This window comes from Musa acuminata, chromosome BXJ2-5 (assembly GCF_036884655.1).
Source record: "Musa acuminata AAA Group cultivar baxijiao chromosome BXJ2-5, Cavendish_Baxijiao_AAA, whole genome shotgun sequence".
NCBI lineage: Eukaryota > Viridiplantae > Streptophyta > Magnoliopsida > Zingiberales > Musaceae > Musa > Musa acuminata.
The window spans coordinates 330,753-349,069 of record NC_088342.1 but is presented as its reverse complement, the minus strand read 5'-3'; the positions used below and the strand labels follow the sequence as shown (position 1 = coordinate 349,069).

Sequence of the window (18,317 nt, the reverse complement as noted above, 5' to 3'; positions counted from 1 at the left end):
TCTTTATGACTATGTATTATATATTTTGATTATTATAATTAGCATTTTTAATTGTATATTTTAGTTACCTATGCATCAGAAAATCTCTATCCAGATGTAAATGAGACTACAGCGATCCATTCAAGTTTACGTATGTGGTTCATAGTGATTAATTGATTCAAAAGAAGAAGCAACTCCAATTCCACTTTTCAAGCGTACTTAAACCAGAGATTCAAACAGGATTCCCAAGTTCGATTCCCAGTTCTACCAATTCTGATGAAAGAACGGCACATAGTTTATTCAAAATGAACACGGAATCAAACCACAATTGCAATCAAATCAAAGATCTTACAAATATGTGTACTAACAAATGACAGAGACCAGAGAGCCTTTGACACGGGCAAAGTTGAGGATGGAATTGCAATAGATATTATTAAAGCCATTTCAAATTCAACACAGGTCAGATCCATGTCTTACGTGTTCTAAAGGAGCAGAAACAGAGAACTACAACAGTTGCATCACTGCGGCTGCTACTGCTGCAGGTACATTGTCCGCCCTTGCATATCGTCAACAAAGGGCTTGAAATGCTACCGGCTCAGGAAATTTCGCTCCCTGCACAGTGCTGTAAAAGAGCGAAAAAAACGGAGAAGAAAAAGAGCAGAGTGGAATAGAAAAAAAAAAAAAAAAAAAGATATGCTAATGGAGAGATTGGATAATTGAAAATGTAAGATGTTTCGCTAACCACACTACTGAAGAGTTAAATTTTAACATCAGACAAATCTTTGCATTGTACTCACTGCAAGAGCTGAAGGAAACAGAAGGGATGGATGCACCATTATAGACTTTGCTAAGGATGTTTAACTTTACATGTACAGTATTGAACATGATGCCATGGTAGGCAGGCTCGACCATAAGGGAGAAAAAGATGAAGCATTGCATACCATGTGACCCTGGATCCTCCAAGTAATTTACAAGTTAATAGCACCGCAATCTTGTGACCCGATCATTTGGGGTTAGTTTCCCTGCTTACAATAAGAAATGGTCAGAACTGGACAACTATAAACAAACCACATAACAATTCAAGAAACTAGGACAGAAATTATTATTGAGGCAGAATTAATGAAATTACCAAGATTTATCATGTATGGCAGATATTTTAATCCCAAAAACAGTCTGATCACAAGCAGAAAATTTTAGTGAATTAGTCTCAATAGAATCCACTAAGCATCCAGGGGAAGATCACAATTAAGTTGCAGTGTCTAAATCAAGTGATATTTCTTGAATCTACAAGCTACTTGTACCAGATCCTAATAGCTTATTTGTAATCAGAAACAAAATTTGGGCACATAGTAAATATAGAAGTACTGAAACTCATGGTTTATCATCCTTTATTATTCATTTCCAACCTGCACTATAAACTGTCATCCTAACTCATAAGTTCCAATGTTCTCACAGTTGCTTACCCTTTATGTTGGTGCAGAACATTCATTAGTCTCAGACCTGCACTTAGAGTGGACAATTGGACCCAGCTGAGACCTATCCAATCCTTCAAGATTTCCATCTGGAGCATTCAGATACACTGCCCCCCTATACATCCATTCCTCTGTCTCATCACTGTAGAAGTCCTCGAATGGCTCCCCGCATAATGCACAAACATTCTGATTTTCATCTGCAGGAACTGCTACCTCTTTGTCTTCTTTTTTCTCTGCAACTGATTCAGTGGGCAAAAAACCAGGAACAACATCGTTTCCGAGTATTTCTGCACCACTAAGCCATTCCTTTGCACTCACAAACCATTTGCGAGAGGGCTTTTGTTTACGGTTTCTTGATATCCGGTTTTTGGTTACATGCCAATCCATATGACTACTGTGCTCTTCTTGGCACTTGAAACGCAGGCCACAAGTTGTGCATTGTCTTGGAAGATCAGCATATAAAGAATTAATTGCAGACTCATGCCTCACCTTAAGAAGTTCCAGATTAAACTCAACCCCCAAAGAATCCTGTACAGTTGCAGTCACATGCTTGAGAAATGGTATCATCTCTGGGATAAAGACTGCTTAAAACCATAAAAGTAACTCCAGTATAATGAATAAAGCAAATTTGCTAGGCAATTGAGGTACCTGAGGTTGTGGAGGTGACTTCAGTGATATCAACCCCTGTGCCATGAGACTACTGATAAGGCCTGAAAATGCACTTGTAGATGAGCCAGATACTGCAGAACTCATACTTTGAGATGTAAGTCCTATTTGTGATAAAGATGGTGGTGGTCCAGGAGGTAGAGGTGGCAAAAGGCCAGCAGGTGCATGTAAAAGTGCATCAGTTGTATTTTGCACTGCGATAGAAGGTGTAACAAATGAAGAAGATTGCAAAGCAGAAGCCGTAGCCCCGTGTAATAGTGTTGGTGGGAAATTTAGAGGCTGTCCAACCGAGTAAGATGGAACCATGACTTCTGCAGGTGGAAGAATACTTCCATAAGACCCCTGAGATGGAATTGGTTCAGAAATCCCTTGTTTCTGAGTTTGCTGATTCAGATGAGGTAATCCAGAAGGTTTATAAGGTAGATGGAGCAACTTAACTGAATCTTTGTTCTTCCTATCAGCAATGTCATATTGCTGCTCAGGGACGAATCGAGTTGGGTGGGATCCTTGGATCGCTATTGACTTAGTAGCTAGTGAAACATCAGGTGAACTACTGATTGGTTTTTGAGTTTGAGGTATCGGAAGTAAAGGCTGTGGCTGAGATTTATGAATAGAAGGCAAGATAACTGGAGCAGATGAATGTGGTCTTTGTGTTGACATGTCCATTTTCAAGGGATCAGCATGAGCATTTGATAACCTGTGGTGCGGCAAATCTATATCAGGTGAATAATCATGTGGAATAGGTAGCCTCTGAACAGCTGCTGATGTCATTTCCTTAGCTGCAACAGGCATTTGAGTAACCCTGCTCCGTGACCTTGGGCTTAGACTTTTGTGTGTAGGCTGTGGAAACAGGTAACTTAACTTTCCAATGTCACTCTGACTTGTTGTACCATCCAGATACTTCATCATAGATGCAGAACGAGACTGCAACAGGCAAAACCAAAATTTTTTCTTTACAACTAATATTTGTTAAACAGGAAGCAAATGAGCATAGTTTTGAAGAACTATGGTGAATTTAGAGATTTCCAGGCATAGAACAAGCATGAAAACAAAAATAAAAAAAACATTCAAGGAATAAATTCCTTCATTATCAGATTCCTGGTTCCAATTTTCGTTTTGCGACCCCCATCCCACAAGTCAAAAAAGAAAAACAAAATAAATTCCTCTGCTGCTTTAAGTACAACATTATGTTGATAAACCCTTCCTAGATCCTTCATTGGGCCACCCTTTTAGAGATGTAAGCTATTTCAGATTAGTTTGGTGGTTCAACAGATCTAGGATGGAATAGGCAATTTTTAACAAAAAAATATATCTTTTAAGTCAGAGGTTTCAACCTCAGTGTCTTTCACTAGCCAGTGATTTGTTTCCTGGAAGAATCAGTAACCCTATATGCATCAGTCCTTGTACATAAATTTACATAGAAAACTTGGCTTCTGTAGCCATAGAAAATATCATAGAAAGCCATAAATGAAATGTTAGCCAACACATGCAGCAAAATAATATTTCCACTAAAAGGCAGAATATCTAAACATGTCTAACATACTAAGAGATCAAATATGAGACATGCACGAGAGATTCTTAACACACCTATTACTAGATCTTAGAATTAATAGAAGAGACAACAACAGATAAAGGTTAAAGTAATTCACTTATATATAATCAACATTCGAAAATGATAATAGGAAATAGGGACAGAGAAGAGAAGCTTAAGAGCCATACTCCACGGGCAGCAATTCTATCTTCAACCATAAATGAGGGATTATCAGCTGCATGAAGCTGTGCTTGACCAGGCCAACTACGCCTTCCAAAATCTGATTCCAGTACTGCAGGATCAGGTCTAGAAAAGCCAGTTCGGATGCCTAAGCTTCCAGCACTAGGCCCAACTCGTGGCAGGCTATTCCTTCTACTTCGATCAGATAAAGTTGGACTCATATCCTCCCAATCATACTCTTCTTCGTCAGAGTTCTTCCATTTTCTGGCAGCTGCCTCACTGGCTATGCCATTCACATCAAGACGCTGGACCTTCGAAAACTTTTCATAAGAAGAAACCCTACCTCTAGGATTTCCATAAGCATCAATCAAGTCTCTTGGGTGCTGTTTGCCAGATCCATTATTAAGCTTGTATAGTGTGGATGCTTCCACATGCTGAGGGTCTTCATTGGATGGCCAGCTCCTACCCAACCAACCATTAGGATCACTAAGTCTGCCAGGTTCATACCCAGATCCAAAATGAGATGTTGAAGCCCTTCCACCAATCTTCCTTGGAGAAGTTCCATTATGGGATCTCACAATAGGTGGTGATACAGGCCTTTTCAAACCAATTCTTCGAGGAGATAATGGCACTGATATTTTGTTCTTCAAATAAGGAACTGATCCTCTGGCATCAATCATTGAGGAAGGACGCAACATTGCTGTTTGTGGTGAGCCTTCCCTTGCTACAGAAAGGCGCTGGGGAAGTAATTCAGGTTGATCGAGATCATATTCACTGTACTGTGCGGAGGGTTTCTGCCCATAAGCTTGTAAACCACCAGAAGAAACTCTTGCATGTGGCATACTCTGCAAAAAATTAAAATAAATTTCATGAACAAATCATGTGCTCAGAAAATAGAACAACAAAGACACTTTTCAGATGCATTAGAACAACTAAAAACGGCAATCAGAAGTCCAATAGTTAAAAGAGTTTTTCCATTGCACTCTGCTATTGTTATGCAAACTCTTCATCATTGCTATAGCACCATATATTTATTTGGAGGAGGTCCTCTTTTGGCCCACTATTATTGGTTAATAATATCTAAAATAGATAATTTGTAAAATAAATTCAGAAATAACAACCCCAATTTGGCAATGAAAGAAATAAATCATAACACAGTCTCATTACATGATTTTTCATTTAAGGATCTAATATTGCAGTATACTTTAGTAGCAGATGGTATGCACTTGGTGCGAGGGGTACACCTCAGGCTGAAGCAAATTCAATCAGCCTCTCAAAATTTGCATAAAACAAGTTCAAAATTTGACCAATCTAAATATGGAGACTGTAATTCTTAAATATGGAAGCCATATACCTACGAGAGTTATATTTCTATATGATTGTATTCCTCATTAGAATATGGTTGTATTCCTAAATAGCTATATTCCTAATTCTATAATTTACAAACATAGTTGTATTCCTAATATATTTAAGACTGTAATAGGATAATTGTACTATACTTTTTGGATTTTACTTTTTTTGGATTTAGACCCTTCTTATAAATTTGTATGAAGTAACGAATGGAATTATTCATTCTAAAAAAAGCATGGTAGAGTAGAAGGAATTGAAGAAATGGCTGAAAATTTTGAATTCTGTTATTGTAGTGGCCGCTTACTCAATCCTTGTATCCTGAACCACAGTAATTGTTGCTTAATAAACCATAATTTTTTAACTCAAAGATAGTAAGTCAAATACAACTGTTCTCTAGGTTATTTAGCACTTTCTGAACTTCTGAGCTTATGCAGAAATTCAGTTATAGCTTGCGATTGTCAAGAATCAAAATACATTTTCATCTCTTCTGTTTATTAAACTGGTCAAACAATAGAACATTGATTTCATAAAGGGAGCAAACATATGTTACGTAAAGATTATTGTTGAATGTATGCATAATGAATAAGTCAAGGTTATCCGAACTTTTGGTTAGCAAGTCCTCTTTTCAGCTTAGTATTAGTAATATTAGAAAGTTTGTATTTATTGGAGACAAGAAAAAGTCAAGAGAAAGTTTGTATTTATTGGAGGCAAGAAAAAGTCAAGAGAAAAGGATTAACACTGCACATGAAGTTTTCGTGTAGCTCCAGACCATCCTTCAGGATTCTCTGAAGAAAGTCCCTCCAACCTTTCCAAGTCATAATCAGACTCCTGTGCATTTTTATGAGTGTCCACTGCATGAATCTGTATCAACAGATATAACTACTGTTCAGCTGGCCCTAAGCACAGACTAAGAAGAATATAGATCTAGAAACAGAGAGATGAAAGTTCTTTATTCCCATAAAGCTCAATGATTGCTTCCATAAATCACAAAACTTCTGGAGAAACAGATGAACAGAAAGTATGGTTTGATAGTGTTATCTTTTCATCCTTTCAAGATCTGAAACAAAGATATTAATGAGATAGCACAATGCCACATATCCAATTTGGCTTGCCTGTAAATGGTATCATGTTATTGCCTCCCAGATTCAATACAATTGTCCAAAGTATGATCTCTTCATATTCCTACTTGTCGATTGCATGCAATTCCTACTTGTTTATTCTGGTACCATATGATCGGAAGTTTTTTTCAAATATTGATTTCTACAACCAGTAATAGCATTAACCTGGGACACGCTCACACCATAGATGCTCAAGATATTACGGGCATTAACTAGGCGAACTTTAGTCACAAAGGCCTTGTGACCATAATCACCAAAATGAAAAAACAACAGATAACCATGCAAATAATGAACACGAGTTCCACCCTGACTGTCATACATTATTGGTTTATGAACAATTTTATTTGTTTGTCAGTCTTGTTACTACAGATTGAACTGTTAAATGTAAAGGTGTCATTCTAATGCAAAATGTGCCCTAAAAAAGAACAAGCATCTATATATAAGCTTCATATATCCTTTCTACCTCCTTAATCTTGACACAGCTGAACTTGCATTTGTTAGTCAAAAGTGGCATGAAAGCAAGTGTAACTGGATCGTTAAATCTTACCACAGAAGATTGTTCAAATTGTCGACGTGCTTCCAAATACTTTGGATTTACATGAATACCATGAGATGGACAAGGCGATGTCGACTTTGATGGTCTGGTGCTTGCAATCCCTGATGGCCTCTCATTCTCGGATGGAGAAAATTGGAGCTCATCCTCAATTTTTCGTAGGACTGAAAGGGGAAAGACTTGTGACCAGGTCTTGAAGAGGTGACGCATGGGAGAATATTGCGATGGATGGACTTGATTGTATGCCTCACAAAACACCTTCAACAAAGGTGAAAGGCACACATAAATAAAATGAGAATCCACTTTTCTGATAAAGAGAGCAAATCCATGCAGATCACCAAACATAGTAGATTAAGAAAAATTAGCAACGTTAATGTTTAGCACAAAGTCGGTGAACAAAGCAACAACTGGAGCACATTTAACAATAATATTTTATATAGGTAAACCACACATTATCTTGTATGACAAAGCATGACAACTATTTCAACTTATATCACAAGAGGTACTCTGAAGTCTAAGATAAACATAGAAATAAGGGAGGAAGAGACACCAAATACACCAAGATACTTACCTTAGGAAGCCGAGTAGCAAGAATTTTCACATATTCGTGACCTATATTCTTCACAATACTATCAATAAGATACAAAGAAGGCAGTTTTTGATCCACAGGTACCTGCGCAGAATGACCCACAAAAGTATAAAACCTTTTGGGCGTGAGAAGCAAAATGAGAAAATAAAAAAAGGAGAACAAAATCTATATTCAGATGAGAGCTAGGAACTGAAATTGTATAAAACTAGCCTTATTGCTCTGATTCGAGAAAGATCAGCTAAGCAATCTAACTCATGCAGTTTCACCTTTCCTTAACAAGAACCCTGAGGATTTTGCATCAATTAATACAGACTATATCACCATAATTCAATTATATCAAGAAAATATATAAACCGTATTTACATAATTCTACAAATGGAACAGAGGCTTCCAATTTAGTTAAAGATGAAACACAATCCGCTTCATTTCTACTCTTACCACAAAGGTTCTAAAATTATCGCATAAATAAAAAACCAATTATTCCATTGGTCTCATTGAGTATAAGTGGAGGTGCTTTAGTATTGCAATGGACATCATGTTCAAAGAAATGTATATAGCAAAGAGATACACTACACTGATAGCAGAGTATGCACCACAGCAGAGATCGAACTTACCCAAGTTTACCATAAAAAACATCCTTTTCCTCGCAACCAAACCCAAATTTCCTATACTAGATACAATCAAACAAAAAAAGAACGCCTGCAAGAAGAACTCGAAATCACACCTCAAGAACCCGAGCGCAAATGGCATCTGCGATCTCCTTGGCGTACCGAACTTGATGCCCGGCGATCATAGTGAGTTCCGAGATGATGGGTTTCGAGTTGAAGGTGAGCTCCGCGAGGACGTCTTCGTAACACCGGACGACATCATCCGCGGTCAGGGGCGGAGGCGGGTCCTCTCCCGTGGCCTCCTTCAACTCCTCCTCCCGCTCCCGGAGCATGGCGTGGAACCGCACCATGATCGATGGCGCCGCCGCAGCCGGACGTGGGGGGCGGTCGGCGGCAACCCTAGGGTTATCCCGCGAAGACGGGAACCTCTCCTCCTCCATGGGACGCTCCGCAATAGCTCGAGCTGGCGCCGCTCTTCGCGCTCACCAGATGGGATTTCTAGAATTAGGGTTAGGGTTACGATGTGGATCGACAGAAGCCATGAATGAAGGGGGAGGATTGGGGAAACGAACGGATTCGATGTTTATTAATTGTTCTCTTTTCTGCAACTATATTCACCCCCAATTTTTCTATTTCACTCCAGTGAATGCATAAGTTTGGGGAAAGACGTAGTAGTGCAGATGGCAGAGGCATGAAAGAAAAATACGGGTAAGATTATAATACATGTAACGGGGGAGGTATTTGACGACTTGCTGCTCTTACGCATGAATCGTTTCGTCCACGCCAACCGACGAGCTACACTATCGTTGAGCCTCCACAATTACATCTCATTGATTGGAAAATCAACTGGGGACCATTGGTGGAGCCCACGTGGCTTTTAAGGTAAAGACTTGGGTACGAGACGTTATTCATTTGCAATTTGTGGGCCTGCGAAACATTTTGGGCTGTAGAAGTTTGCCAGATGAGTCCTAGATCCGACCCGTTTAAGACGCGGGTTGCATCCGGAAATTTAATAACTCGACCCGTTTCCGCCCCTTCGTACTGCCGCTGCGTATATATATGTGGAGCGACGGACTCCCAGCGCGTTCGTCCATGGCGCCTCCCCTCGGTGGCGAACGCTCCGTCGTTGGATAGGGCTATCCTTCCATTCCCTCTCCTGCATCTCTCGCATGTAAGTTTCTCCTCTGAGATCTCTTTTCCTTGGCTGTCGCGGATTTTCTTTTTCTCTCTTTCGTATCAAACACATCTCAGTTAGTATTCCTGCCATCTTTGTTTTCGTCCTTTCGTTGTTTGCAACTGGTACAAATAATATAGTGCAGTGAGAATAAAAATTGATGAGCGCGTTAAAGTTAGGTTTTTTCTCTTTTCTTGGTGTTCTATAAAGTTTCTTTGTCTTATCCTTTCGTTTGATGGCTTTGAGCTATGGTTTTGCCCATTGTCTTTGGTGGGCTCTGGAATCGAGATACTCTATTTGTGGGAAATGTGTGCTTTTCTTAATCCTGTTTTATTGCTTCATGATATTAATGGAAAATTAGTTTTTGTTCGTCAATCTGACTATAGTGCTTGTTCTGACGAATTTTAGCTTGAACTCAGTGATATCAATTACTTGATTATATTGCGACTAGGAGCTTTGGCTACTTTGTGGCGAAGGATGGCGCCTGCGGTGGAAAACAGGGAGCACAAACGACGGGACACATCTGATAGGTCTAGTTCTCCTATTAGATATCAACGTTCCCCATCTAGGAGGTCATCCCACGGTCACATCTGATAGGTCTTGTTGCTAGATCCATGTTCAATTTTTTGTTTCATCATGCAAAGGACACCAGCTGTATACTATATTTATGTTTTTTAGCTTGTCTTACTATAAATTGGTGGGAACCTTATGCATTGGATATGCCCTTTTATCTTGTCACTACCCTTCTCTTTTTAGATTAGCCCTAATTAAAAGCCTTTTGGATGAAGCAGCACGCTAGGTTGCCTCCTGGTTATTTCTTCTTTTGACTTGGGTACTTTATAGAATTGGCTTTTTCAGTATTCTGAGTTCAATTTCTTTTACATAATGAATCTGATATTACATTGGACATAACCAAGTAACATGCTTGTGTCAGTCTTGGATCTTGTCCTGTATGTGTTTACTGAGAGGTTTATTACATTAAACTATTAATGGAACAAAGCTTTCTTATAAAATTACTTTTCCCCTTGCTGATGTGATTATGCTAACTATATAACAAAGTTTTATGTTGCTTATCGTATGCAGTTAATTTACAGATTAGTTCACGATCAGTTAATTTTTTAAATTAGGTTATTGATTTCTTTCCAATTCCTCCAATAAAGATTCTTATCCAGTTCATTATTTATTTCAGGAAGGAATCAGGCCTGAAGGAGCTGAACATGCTTGGTACATATCTGTACCTGTTTCCTGATTTTTATTTGATTATCTCTTGGCTTTCTTTCCTTTGTTTCCACTTGACTATCGTATCTGTTCCTTTTTCTTTCCATGCTTCTTTTGCTGTCAGGTTGTCATATCTCTGTATTATGTTTGGGTCTTGATCTTGAAATTGATTCATGGATTATGTGTAGCTCCATGGGAGTTATGAAATAAAAATTTCTTCATGATCAAGTGTATTTATCATTGATTGCATATCCTAGTTATTATTTTACTACAAATTAATAAAGCTGTTACCTTCAATGATTGCTTTCAGAGATTGTGCAATGAAGTCTTGAAGTTGGAACAAAGTTCTTATCTTTCTCCTTTGTTCTCATCTCTTATTGTTAGGTCCAGTGTCTATCATCTCTTATTGCTAAGTCCAGTACCTAACATGAAGGTGGCAGGCCCAAATTGGCAACTGATATGGTACACTAGATTATTGAAACAAAATAAGGATCAAATTAGTTGAGACTTTTTCTTCTAGCCTGCACTATTTCTATCTAAGAAATCATGATCAAATTTCATTAGATCAATTTATATGTGAACCATCTGTTGGATGTACTATGAGTTGAGGAGGGACTTTTCTCCCAGTATCATCTTTACAACTTGTACTGCATTGTTTGCTGGATTTGCAATTATGATTTGAATTGATCAATTTGGTCTGGAATTGCTCGGTTGTGATCTGGTTTTGCCTGGTTTTGGCCAAAATCAGCCAAAACCTTGGTTGGAAACCATGCATTGTGTCCAAGTTTTGCCTATCCAATTTTTTTTCTTATTATTAGAATTAGCCAGGATTGTTCATTCAACCCTGAATTAGGAGAACCATTTGAACCCAGGCTGGTCATGATTGAGAGTTTAAACAGTTCCAACAAAAATAGGAGCAAGTTAGTAGCAACTGCAGGCATGATGTAAGGCAAGGATTGAAATATCGTACCGTACCGAAGTTTCGACATTCGCTCGGTACGGTACGATATTGTATACCGAGCGGTACATCGTTCGAGATATATATATATATAGGAGTATATATATTTATATATATATTTTTATAAAAGGCGACGTTGCATTGCCTCGGCGACGTCGCCTTTTCCTTCTCCCACGCTTGGCGACGTCGTCGAGGCGATGCGACCTTGACGACGTCGCCTCGTATATATATATATATATATATATATATATATATATATATATATATATATATATATATATATATATATATATATATATATAAGACGACGTCGCCGAGGCGATGCGACGTCGTTGGAACTGTTTAAACGACGTTGGTAATGCTGCATTTGGCTAAGCTGCAACTTTTGTCCAAAGCTCACATGCTTAACCATATCAAATTGCAAAGTTGGTAATGCTTTTATAACTGCCAATCCGTTCATTGGAGGAGGAAGTGTCACTGACAGTTCTCTGTTATCTTGCTACTGGCAATGTGCTTCTAGAACATTCGCATCAATTGTTTTATTTCACATCTTCTCTTTCTGACAGATGACTGTTATTTTCTGATCGGTCTTTTTTCACAAGATAAGCACACCGGTTGTTGTTAGTTACTGTAATGGTGTAGTACTGCTGATCTAGTTACCTGTTTGGTTGAGTTGGTTTACTGAATAAACAGTAAATCTGATAGTGAGTATCCAAAAAGGACCGATGGTAGCTGCTGATGCCGGTGATCATTTTCTCTATTGAATTCTGTATTGAATTCAATACAGAATTCAATAGAGAAAAATTGTATTGAATTCTGCTCCCATTTCTTTGTGTAATTGATTTTGCCATCTCATTTTCTCTACAAAGACCAGAATTTGATTCTTGATTCTTGTACAAGCAAAGAATGGTCATGCTTAGTATGAAACTGATGCCAATCTGAGGTTTATTTTGTCAAGCGACATTGTGCACTAAAATTTGTTTTATGACACTGATTCATACGATTTTCTAGATGCCTAATTATGATGATAAGTGATCATTTGATTGTTCTATTTAGCTGACCAAATAAAAAGATGTTTCATAGCCTCATTGCATCAGATTGTTGCATTAAATTCACTGGCTTTTTACCTTCAAATTTCCCACAACCATAAGCAGCAACAGAAATCTAAAATCTCTGTTCATTGCTGATATCAGGTTCAGCCAGTGAACAGAGACTGTGATCTGTGATCACCAAAAGAAGCTCCACTTGCCATCAATCATGAAAAGCCAAACCTTTTTTTCTTTGCCAAGATAGAGTACTGAGCGAGAGGAGATGCAAATTCTGAGGTAATTGTTCCTAACTCGATCTCAGAACTTCCAGGTGACACTCTTTTTCATCAGAATAACAATATCATTCTTTTCTGTAGAAGTTGCAAATCATATTACAACAAAAGCTCCTTTCTGCAAGAAACTAGCTATTACTTGGACAACCATTGCGACTTAGCAAGAGATAGCTACATCTCAATACCAACTTCTATGCATGTGACGTAGAAGGCCCATTATCTGAAGTAGAAGCACCTTGTTGTTGTTGTTTGTCACTCAGTCTCCTCTTGATCACCTTATCAATCTCTTCTTCCTTGGTATCGACGAAGTGCATCAAGTTCTTGAAGCTCTTTAACTTGCTAAGTTTGGGATCCTTTCGGTTGCTGCTTACCTCGACATTTTCCTTGGATTTGCCAGCCTCTGTGCTGCTAAACTTGCTGTACTGACAGCATGTCTTGATGATGTAGACGATGAGAGCAAGAACGCACACGATGCCGGAGAGGAGGAAGAGACCCCAGAAGCTCCTGAGACTTAGCCGGTTGGCTTCTAGGTCGGTATCTTGCGAAGAACATTCAGTTCGCGATAGCCACTTGTCATGGATTCTTTGGAGATCACCGTTCTCGGACAGTGTCAGGATTGCAGTAGACAAGTCAACTGCGAGAGGAGAGTCTCTCTGGAATGCCTGTGTTCGATGATGAAGTTCCAAGTCCATGTTAGATGTTTACAGACAGCGAAGACAATAAATACAACAGGGAGATTTTGGCAGCAGAAAATTAAGCTAACATGACGAATTGTGAGTAGAAATCTACAAAATGAGTCCCTAAGATGAGATGCAGTTTGCAAGTTCGTCACTTGGAGATATCATGTTTATATTCTGATATGAGAATGGTGAACATTTATTTGCAGCTCGACTCGAAGAATTCATATGATCAGAATTGTAACGGTGCTGATGAATAGTTCTCATCCAAACTCTGGCATCAGTTAAAATGGAGCTAAATCACAAATTGTCAAGAGAAATCTACGAAATGAGTTCTTAAGGCTCGGTTCAGAAGTTCATACGATGAGAATGAGAACGGAGGACATTTAATGGCAGCTAAACTTGAAGAATTCATATATAAATCATAAATCATGATGCTTACGAATCCCCATCCATTTTTGGTGAATTCTGGGCCCACTATTCTGAAGTTGCAGTAGACGGAGAGCAAGATCTCAACGTAAGGAATCTCATCGACTATGGCTGCGACACCACCACCTTTTGGTCCAAGCTCGAGAGCTTTAGCGTACTCTTCAGGGGAGTTCAATGGCTTCAGCCTGGATTCCGGAATGTTGAGCTCCTCTATCATGTAGTTTCTTGCAAACTTCCCCTCCTGGTAGCCAATTGGGTCGGAGGTTGAGAGAAGGCTGTCGAGGCCTGTAATCCCCGAAGACAGCTGCTGAACTGTGAGGATCGACGTTAAGCTGGCTGTGTAGCTTGAGTTGATGATTAGGACCACAAACAGCCACACGATCAGCACGAATCGCCCGAGTGTGCTCACCGTGTTCTCTCCTGCACAATTTTCAGACAAAATTAGTTGAATTCCGAGACAAAAAGATGGAATCCAGATGGAGCAGAAGCACATAAAACGATGATCGGATACAGAGTTAAGCTCACTTACTGTGCACGAAAAACATCGTCGAAAAGCTAAACCTGCAAGATTGGAGATGGTAGTACGAGTCAATTCATAGGAGCAAGATTTATCGACTGATTAAGCTGTAAGAAGAGCATGAAGCAGATTCAGCGAGTGTTTTCATGCTTGCTGGCGTGATGGAATCGTCACCCAATGATGTTTCATCATGATACCGCCGAAGAGAAGCAAGCTCTGGATCGGTTCATAGCCACGCAGGGACAGATACAATCCAACGTAGATCACGATTCAGAAGAGGAATCGATCTTATGACGGGCATGCAGCAGACTACACTCACCAGAACATGGTTGCGATCTGTTGTTTCGGAGTGCCGCGGAACTCGGGGTTCTCTCTGTGCTCGAGAATCCAAACGGCTGCACCCACAACGAGGAAGAAAGCTCCGGTGGCGCACCACATCTCCAACGTGAATGGCTTCAGGAAGGCCCAAGCACTTGAGCTGCTCCCCCGAACTCGAGTGACTATAACGAGTCCTGATTCGGTGTATGGCTGCGTGAAATCCACGATCTTGATTCTGTTCCTCACGATTGCAATGTCTCCTACAGCAGCATCGAGCTCCTAAAGAGAGAACAACCAAGAATGCATTAGATTGGATTAAGAGGGAGAGATGATTCGGACGATCCTTTGTGTCTGTCCGAGTAATTAATGCCCGACACTCCGAATCCCCTATTCCTTCGCTACTTTTCCGACTCTAACTTGGGCGCTGGGCTTCCATCGGACATGGTTTTGCATCTCTTGACGCCGAGCTTACGGCAAACTTAGGAGACTCGATATTAGATCCACGATCCGACACCTCGGACAACCGGAGTCTGCATCGACAAGAGCAAACGAGTGATAGCTATACGATATGAGAAGCACTCACATTTCGAGCGACCATGTTGACGATTTCGTCGTAATTTGGATTCCTAGAACCGTCTCCGATCAGCACAAACGAGCAAGGAACCGGGTAAGGCAGCAGCTTGATTGCAGCATTGAACACATCGATGCAGAAGCCACCGAGATCGTCGGAGTTGGAACTGTTGGTCACGAACTCCTTGAAGCTCGCTCGGTTCGGAACTCCGATCCTGAGAGGCTTGCCATCGTTGGGGAACACCCAACCACGCGGCTGCGCCGTCGTTTCGCCGGGCCACACGACACCGAAAAGCTGCTGCTGGCTCGTGGTGGAAGTGTTCGGTGGCTGCTGGTATAAGATCTCAGGAGCAATAACCGATAGACCAGAGTAATTGGACCAGTATCCGATCAATCGAGGTCCTCCGCCTATGTTGAGGATGTCATAAGATGGTCGGATGAGATTTCTCTCCGAATCGAACTCGATTTGGCCTGTCAATCCGGTGAAGTTTGTGAGCAGCAGCTGCTCAAGCAAGCTTTCGCCTCCGTCGAAAATACGCAGCGTCGACAAGTGCAGAGTGCTGCCATTGGCTTCGTGCAAGCGAGGATCTGCAGAGAAGTTGATGGTGTTTCCTGCACCTAGAAATCGATTGATGGCACGAGCAACCACCCAGAGTGAATCGTAAGCGTAGAGGCCGTAGCTGTTCAAGCCGGACGAAGCGTTTCCTGCGCGAATCATGGCGTTCCACCGAGCTGTGAATCGCCTCTTGGAAGCTGAATCCGGTGTGTGGTGGCGAAGAACAATGGCGCCTTGGAGGAGGCTCATGGCGTTGGGATCTGGTCGCACGACCGAATCCAGAGTGGAAGCAAGCCAATCTGTGGCGATCCACACGTATCCGGTGGCCATCATACCCATATTCTTGGCGAGGGAGAAGACGTTCATGCCGGTGTCAGGGTTGACATGCACGACGAAGACGCGAGACTCCATGAGATTGACTCTCACCAGCAAGTCATTGATCGCGGTCGGGCCAGCATTGGGAGGGAAGCCAGCTTTGTATGAGATCCTGGAACGCTTCTTGGCGAGCGCGTCGCCGAGTGCTATCACGCCGCCCCTGCCGTAGTCGTCGTCGACGAAGATGGCGGTCACCTCTCGCCAGCCGAAGTGTTCGACGAGGTCGGCGATGGCGTTCATCTGGAAGTAGTCGCTGTGAGTTGTTCGGATGAAGTAGGGGTGCTCCAGTGGGGAGAGGGTTGGATCGGTGGCGGCGAAGGATAAGAGAGGGACATGGAGCTCGGTGACGACGTGGGAGATGACATGGCCGATGCCGGAGGACTGCGGACCGACGACTGCCACCACCTTCTTCTCCATCAGTCGTAAGGCTGCAATGGAACAGTGGAAGTAAAGTTGAACTGATCCGTGTGGTGCCTTAAAATAAGCTTGGAGATGATCATAGAAGAAGATTGAAGGAGAAGGAACAAACTTAGCTACATCCTTAAGATCATGGGACTTCATCGGAAGTCAGAAATCAGGACAATGCAATCTCTCCATCAGTTGGATTGGTGTTCGATAATTCAGTCTTGCTAGAACAATGCAACTAAAGCAAGAGACTCAGCTCAACTGTGCCTTGGAACAAGATTTGAGATGCTCATAGAAGAAGAGTGGAGGAGGAGAAGGCCAGTGCAGAACTTGATGGAAACCAAGAGAAACAAACAGCCTCAAAGAACAGAAATAGCCACAGATTGTGATGGAGTGGTGACGAATCCTAAAGTTGATGGAGCTTCCCTTTTGAAGGTAAGACCTCAGAAACAGAAGAATAGGCTCATCGTTCGAGCTGGATTATTCGCCAAAACAAAACTGATCATCTCTCTGAGTCCAAATCGAATGAAAACATTCTCTGAGTCTTATGATCTTACTCGATCTTTAGAATGTGATGCTCTTAATAAGAAATCCAGCATTAATGTATAGTTAATTCAGAAACAATCTTATTAAAAGCTCAAGTCCTCGATTCTTCACCTTCGATCGTTCCAACAAAGCCGCTGCAGTTTGTGTCCTGTGCGATCACATTCAGCTGGGTCCCTGCAAGGATCGTGGAGTCTGCATTGACGTCTTCTATTGCTAGCTCGATCCCAACCATGGCTGCCCTTCCGATGGTAGAATTAAAGGTGTAAAGAACACCCACATTCACCATGCCAGGCTTGGTGGTTCCATCGCCAAGCTCACCCACCGCGCCACTGAGGCCAACCAAGAACCATATCATGAACAGCGGAGACATGCTGGCCATCGTCTTGGACACAACATGCGAAAGTATCCCCCCGAAAGAGTTGCTTCTCTGAAATGAAATTTTTATGCAGCAGAAAAGAGAAGAAGGTAAGTCAGCTAAAAGAAAGGATTGGAGACAGGAAATGTTTGTGAGATGAGAAAGCAGAAAGAGATCTGAAACCTCCTTTTGCCAAAAAAAAAAAAAACCTAATGGGAAGGAAAGGATTGCATGCCGCCTCTGCAGTGGGAGAATCCCTTTATAAGCTTGGAGAACAGGAAAAGAACTGTTTTTCTTTCTCGAAGATATCGGAAGATTGCGCTGCTTGCAGAATCGCATGGAATCGATTCAGTCAGTGCCTTGGACTCGGAGATTGGGGTTATTCCTGTGATGTGTGTGGCATGGCAAACCATGAAAGGGAGAAGAAGGTTATCTTCCCGAACGTAATGTTTGGAGGAGAAAGCTTGATCGGAACGTCTCATGTCGCCGTCAAAGCATTCACTTGGAATTCCCAGCTTACTGTGTCAGGTGTGAGTGGTTCTTCTCATCGGTCAATGGTGAATCAACGAGGTTAAAAGACATCGGTAAGCTGGATGGGAAGCCCATTTTTTTGTCATCTCGAGGAATCTGTGCTGCACTCGATGTCCACCTTCTTTCGAACCAGTTTCGAGAATACATCCGAGTAATTGAGATGTCTCCAAGAAGCATGGAATGTTCTCACACCAAAATGGAGGCAGAAAACAACCGCCACTGCGGTGGTTGATTTGGATTCTGTAGTGATAACAAAGCATTTAGAGTGGAAGTGGAATCATCTGAGATGCTCGTCACTTAACCATGTGGACTATAAATATA

The 18,317-nt window shown here is 41.2% G+C and overlaps 2 protein-coding genes and 1 long non-coding RNA gene across 12 annotated transcripts; 1 reads left to right on the top strand and 2 right to left on the bottom strand.

Moving 5' to 3' along the window:
- Positions 1-385: 385 nt before the first annotated feature.
- On the bottom strand, positions 386-8,620 carry LOC135611961 (polyadenylation and cleavage factor homolog 4-like). Of its 4 annotated transcripts, none has more exons than XR_010486705.1 (9): positions 8,163-8,620; positions 7,421-7,522; positions 6,844-7,107; positions 5,923-6,039; positions 3,837-4,673; positions 2,100-3,041; positions 1,443-1,979; positions 921-1,001; positions 386-601 (listed from the first exon to the last, which is right to left on the bottom strand). XR_010486705.1 is itself a non-coding variant. In XM_065107626.1 (8 exons), the coding sequence occupies exons 1-7, from the start codon at positions 8,484-8,486 to the stop codon at positions 1,446-1,448; spliced, it is 3,120 nt and encodes a 1,039-aa protein (XP_064963698.1). In that variant the 5' UTR covers positions 8,487-8,620; the 3' UTR covers positions 696-1,001; positions 1,443-1,445. The 4 variants fall into 4 exon arrangements, 2 of the variants coding, with proteins under 2 accessions (XP_064963698.1, XP_064963699.1); XR_010486706.1 differs by lacking the exon at positions 386-601 and adding an exon at positions 696-784; XM_065107626.1 differs by lacking the exon at positions 386-601 and having other exon boundaries at positions 696-1,001.
- A 518-nt stretch (positions 8,621-9,138) lies between these two features.
- LOC135611960 (uncharacterized) lies at positions 9,139-12,939 on the top strand. 3 transcript variants are annotated; one of them, XR_010486703.1, is made up of 5 exons: positions 9,140-9,217; positions 9,640-9,817; positions 10,410-10,444; positions 12,590-12,721; positions 12,802-12,939. It is a non-coding gene; the product is annotated as an uncharacterized LOC135611960 (long non-coding RNA). The 3 variants fall into 3 exon arrangements; XR_010486704.1 differs by lacking the exon at positions 9,640-9,817 and having other exon boundaries at positions 9,139-9,217; XR_010486702.1 differs by lacking the exon at positions 9,140-9,217 and having other exon boundaries at positions 9,244-9,817.
- On the bottom strand, positions 12,741-17,894 carry LOC135585886 (glutamate receptor 3.4-like). Of its 5 annotated transcripts, none has more exons than XM_065107622.1 (7): positions 17,649-17,893; positions 17,222-17,537; positions 15,242-16,587; positions 14,660-14,937; positions 14,353-14,384; positions 13,837-14,243; positions 12,741-13,379 (listed from the first exon to the last, which is right to left on the bottom strand). In XM_065107622.1, the coding sequence occupies exons 1-7, from the start codon at positions 17,802-17,804 to the stop codon at positions 12,909-12,911; spliced, it is 3,006 nt and encodes a 1,001-aa protein (XP_064963694.1). In that variant the 5' UTR covers positions 17,805-17,893; the 3' UTR covers positions 12,741-12,908. The 5 variants fall into 5 exon arrangements, with proteins under 5 accessions (XP_064963694.1, XP_064963695.1, XP_064963696.1 ...); XM_065107623.1 differs by having other exon boundaries at positions 17,675-17,893; XM_065107624.1 differs by having other exon boundaries at positions 17,701-17,893.
- Between the last annotated feature and the right edge of the window lie 423 nt (positions 17,895-18,317).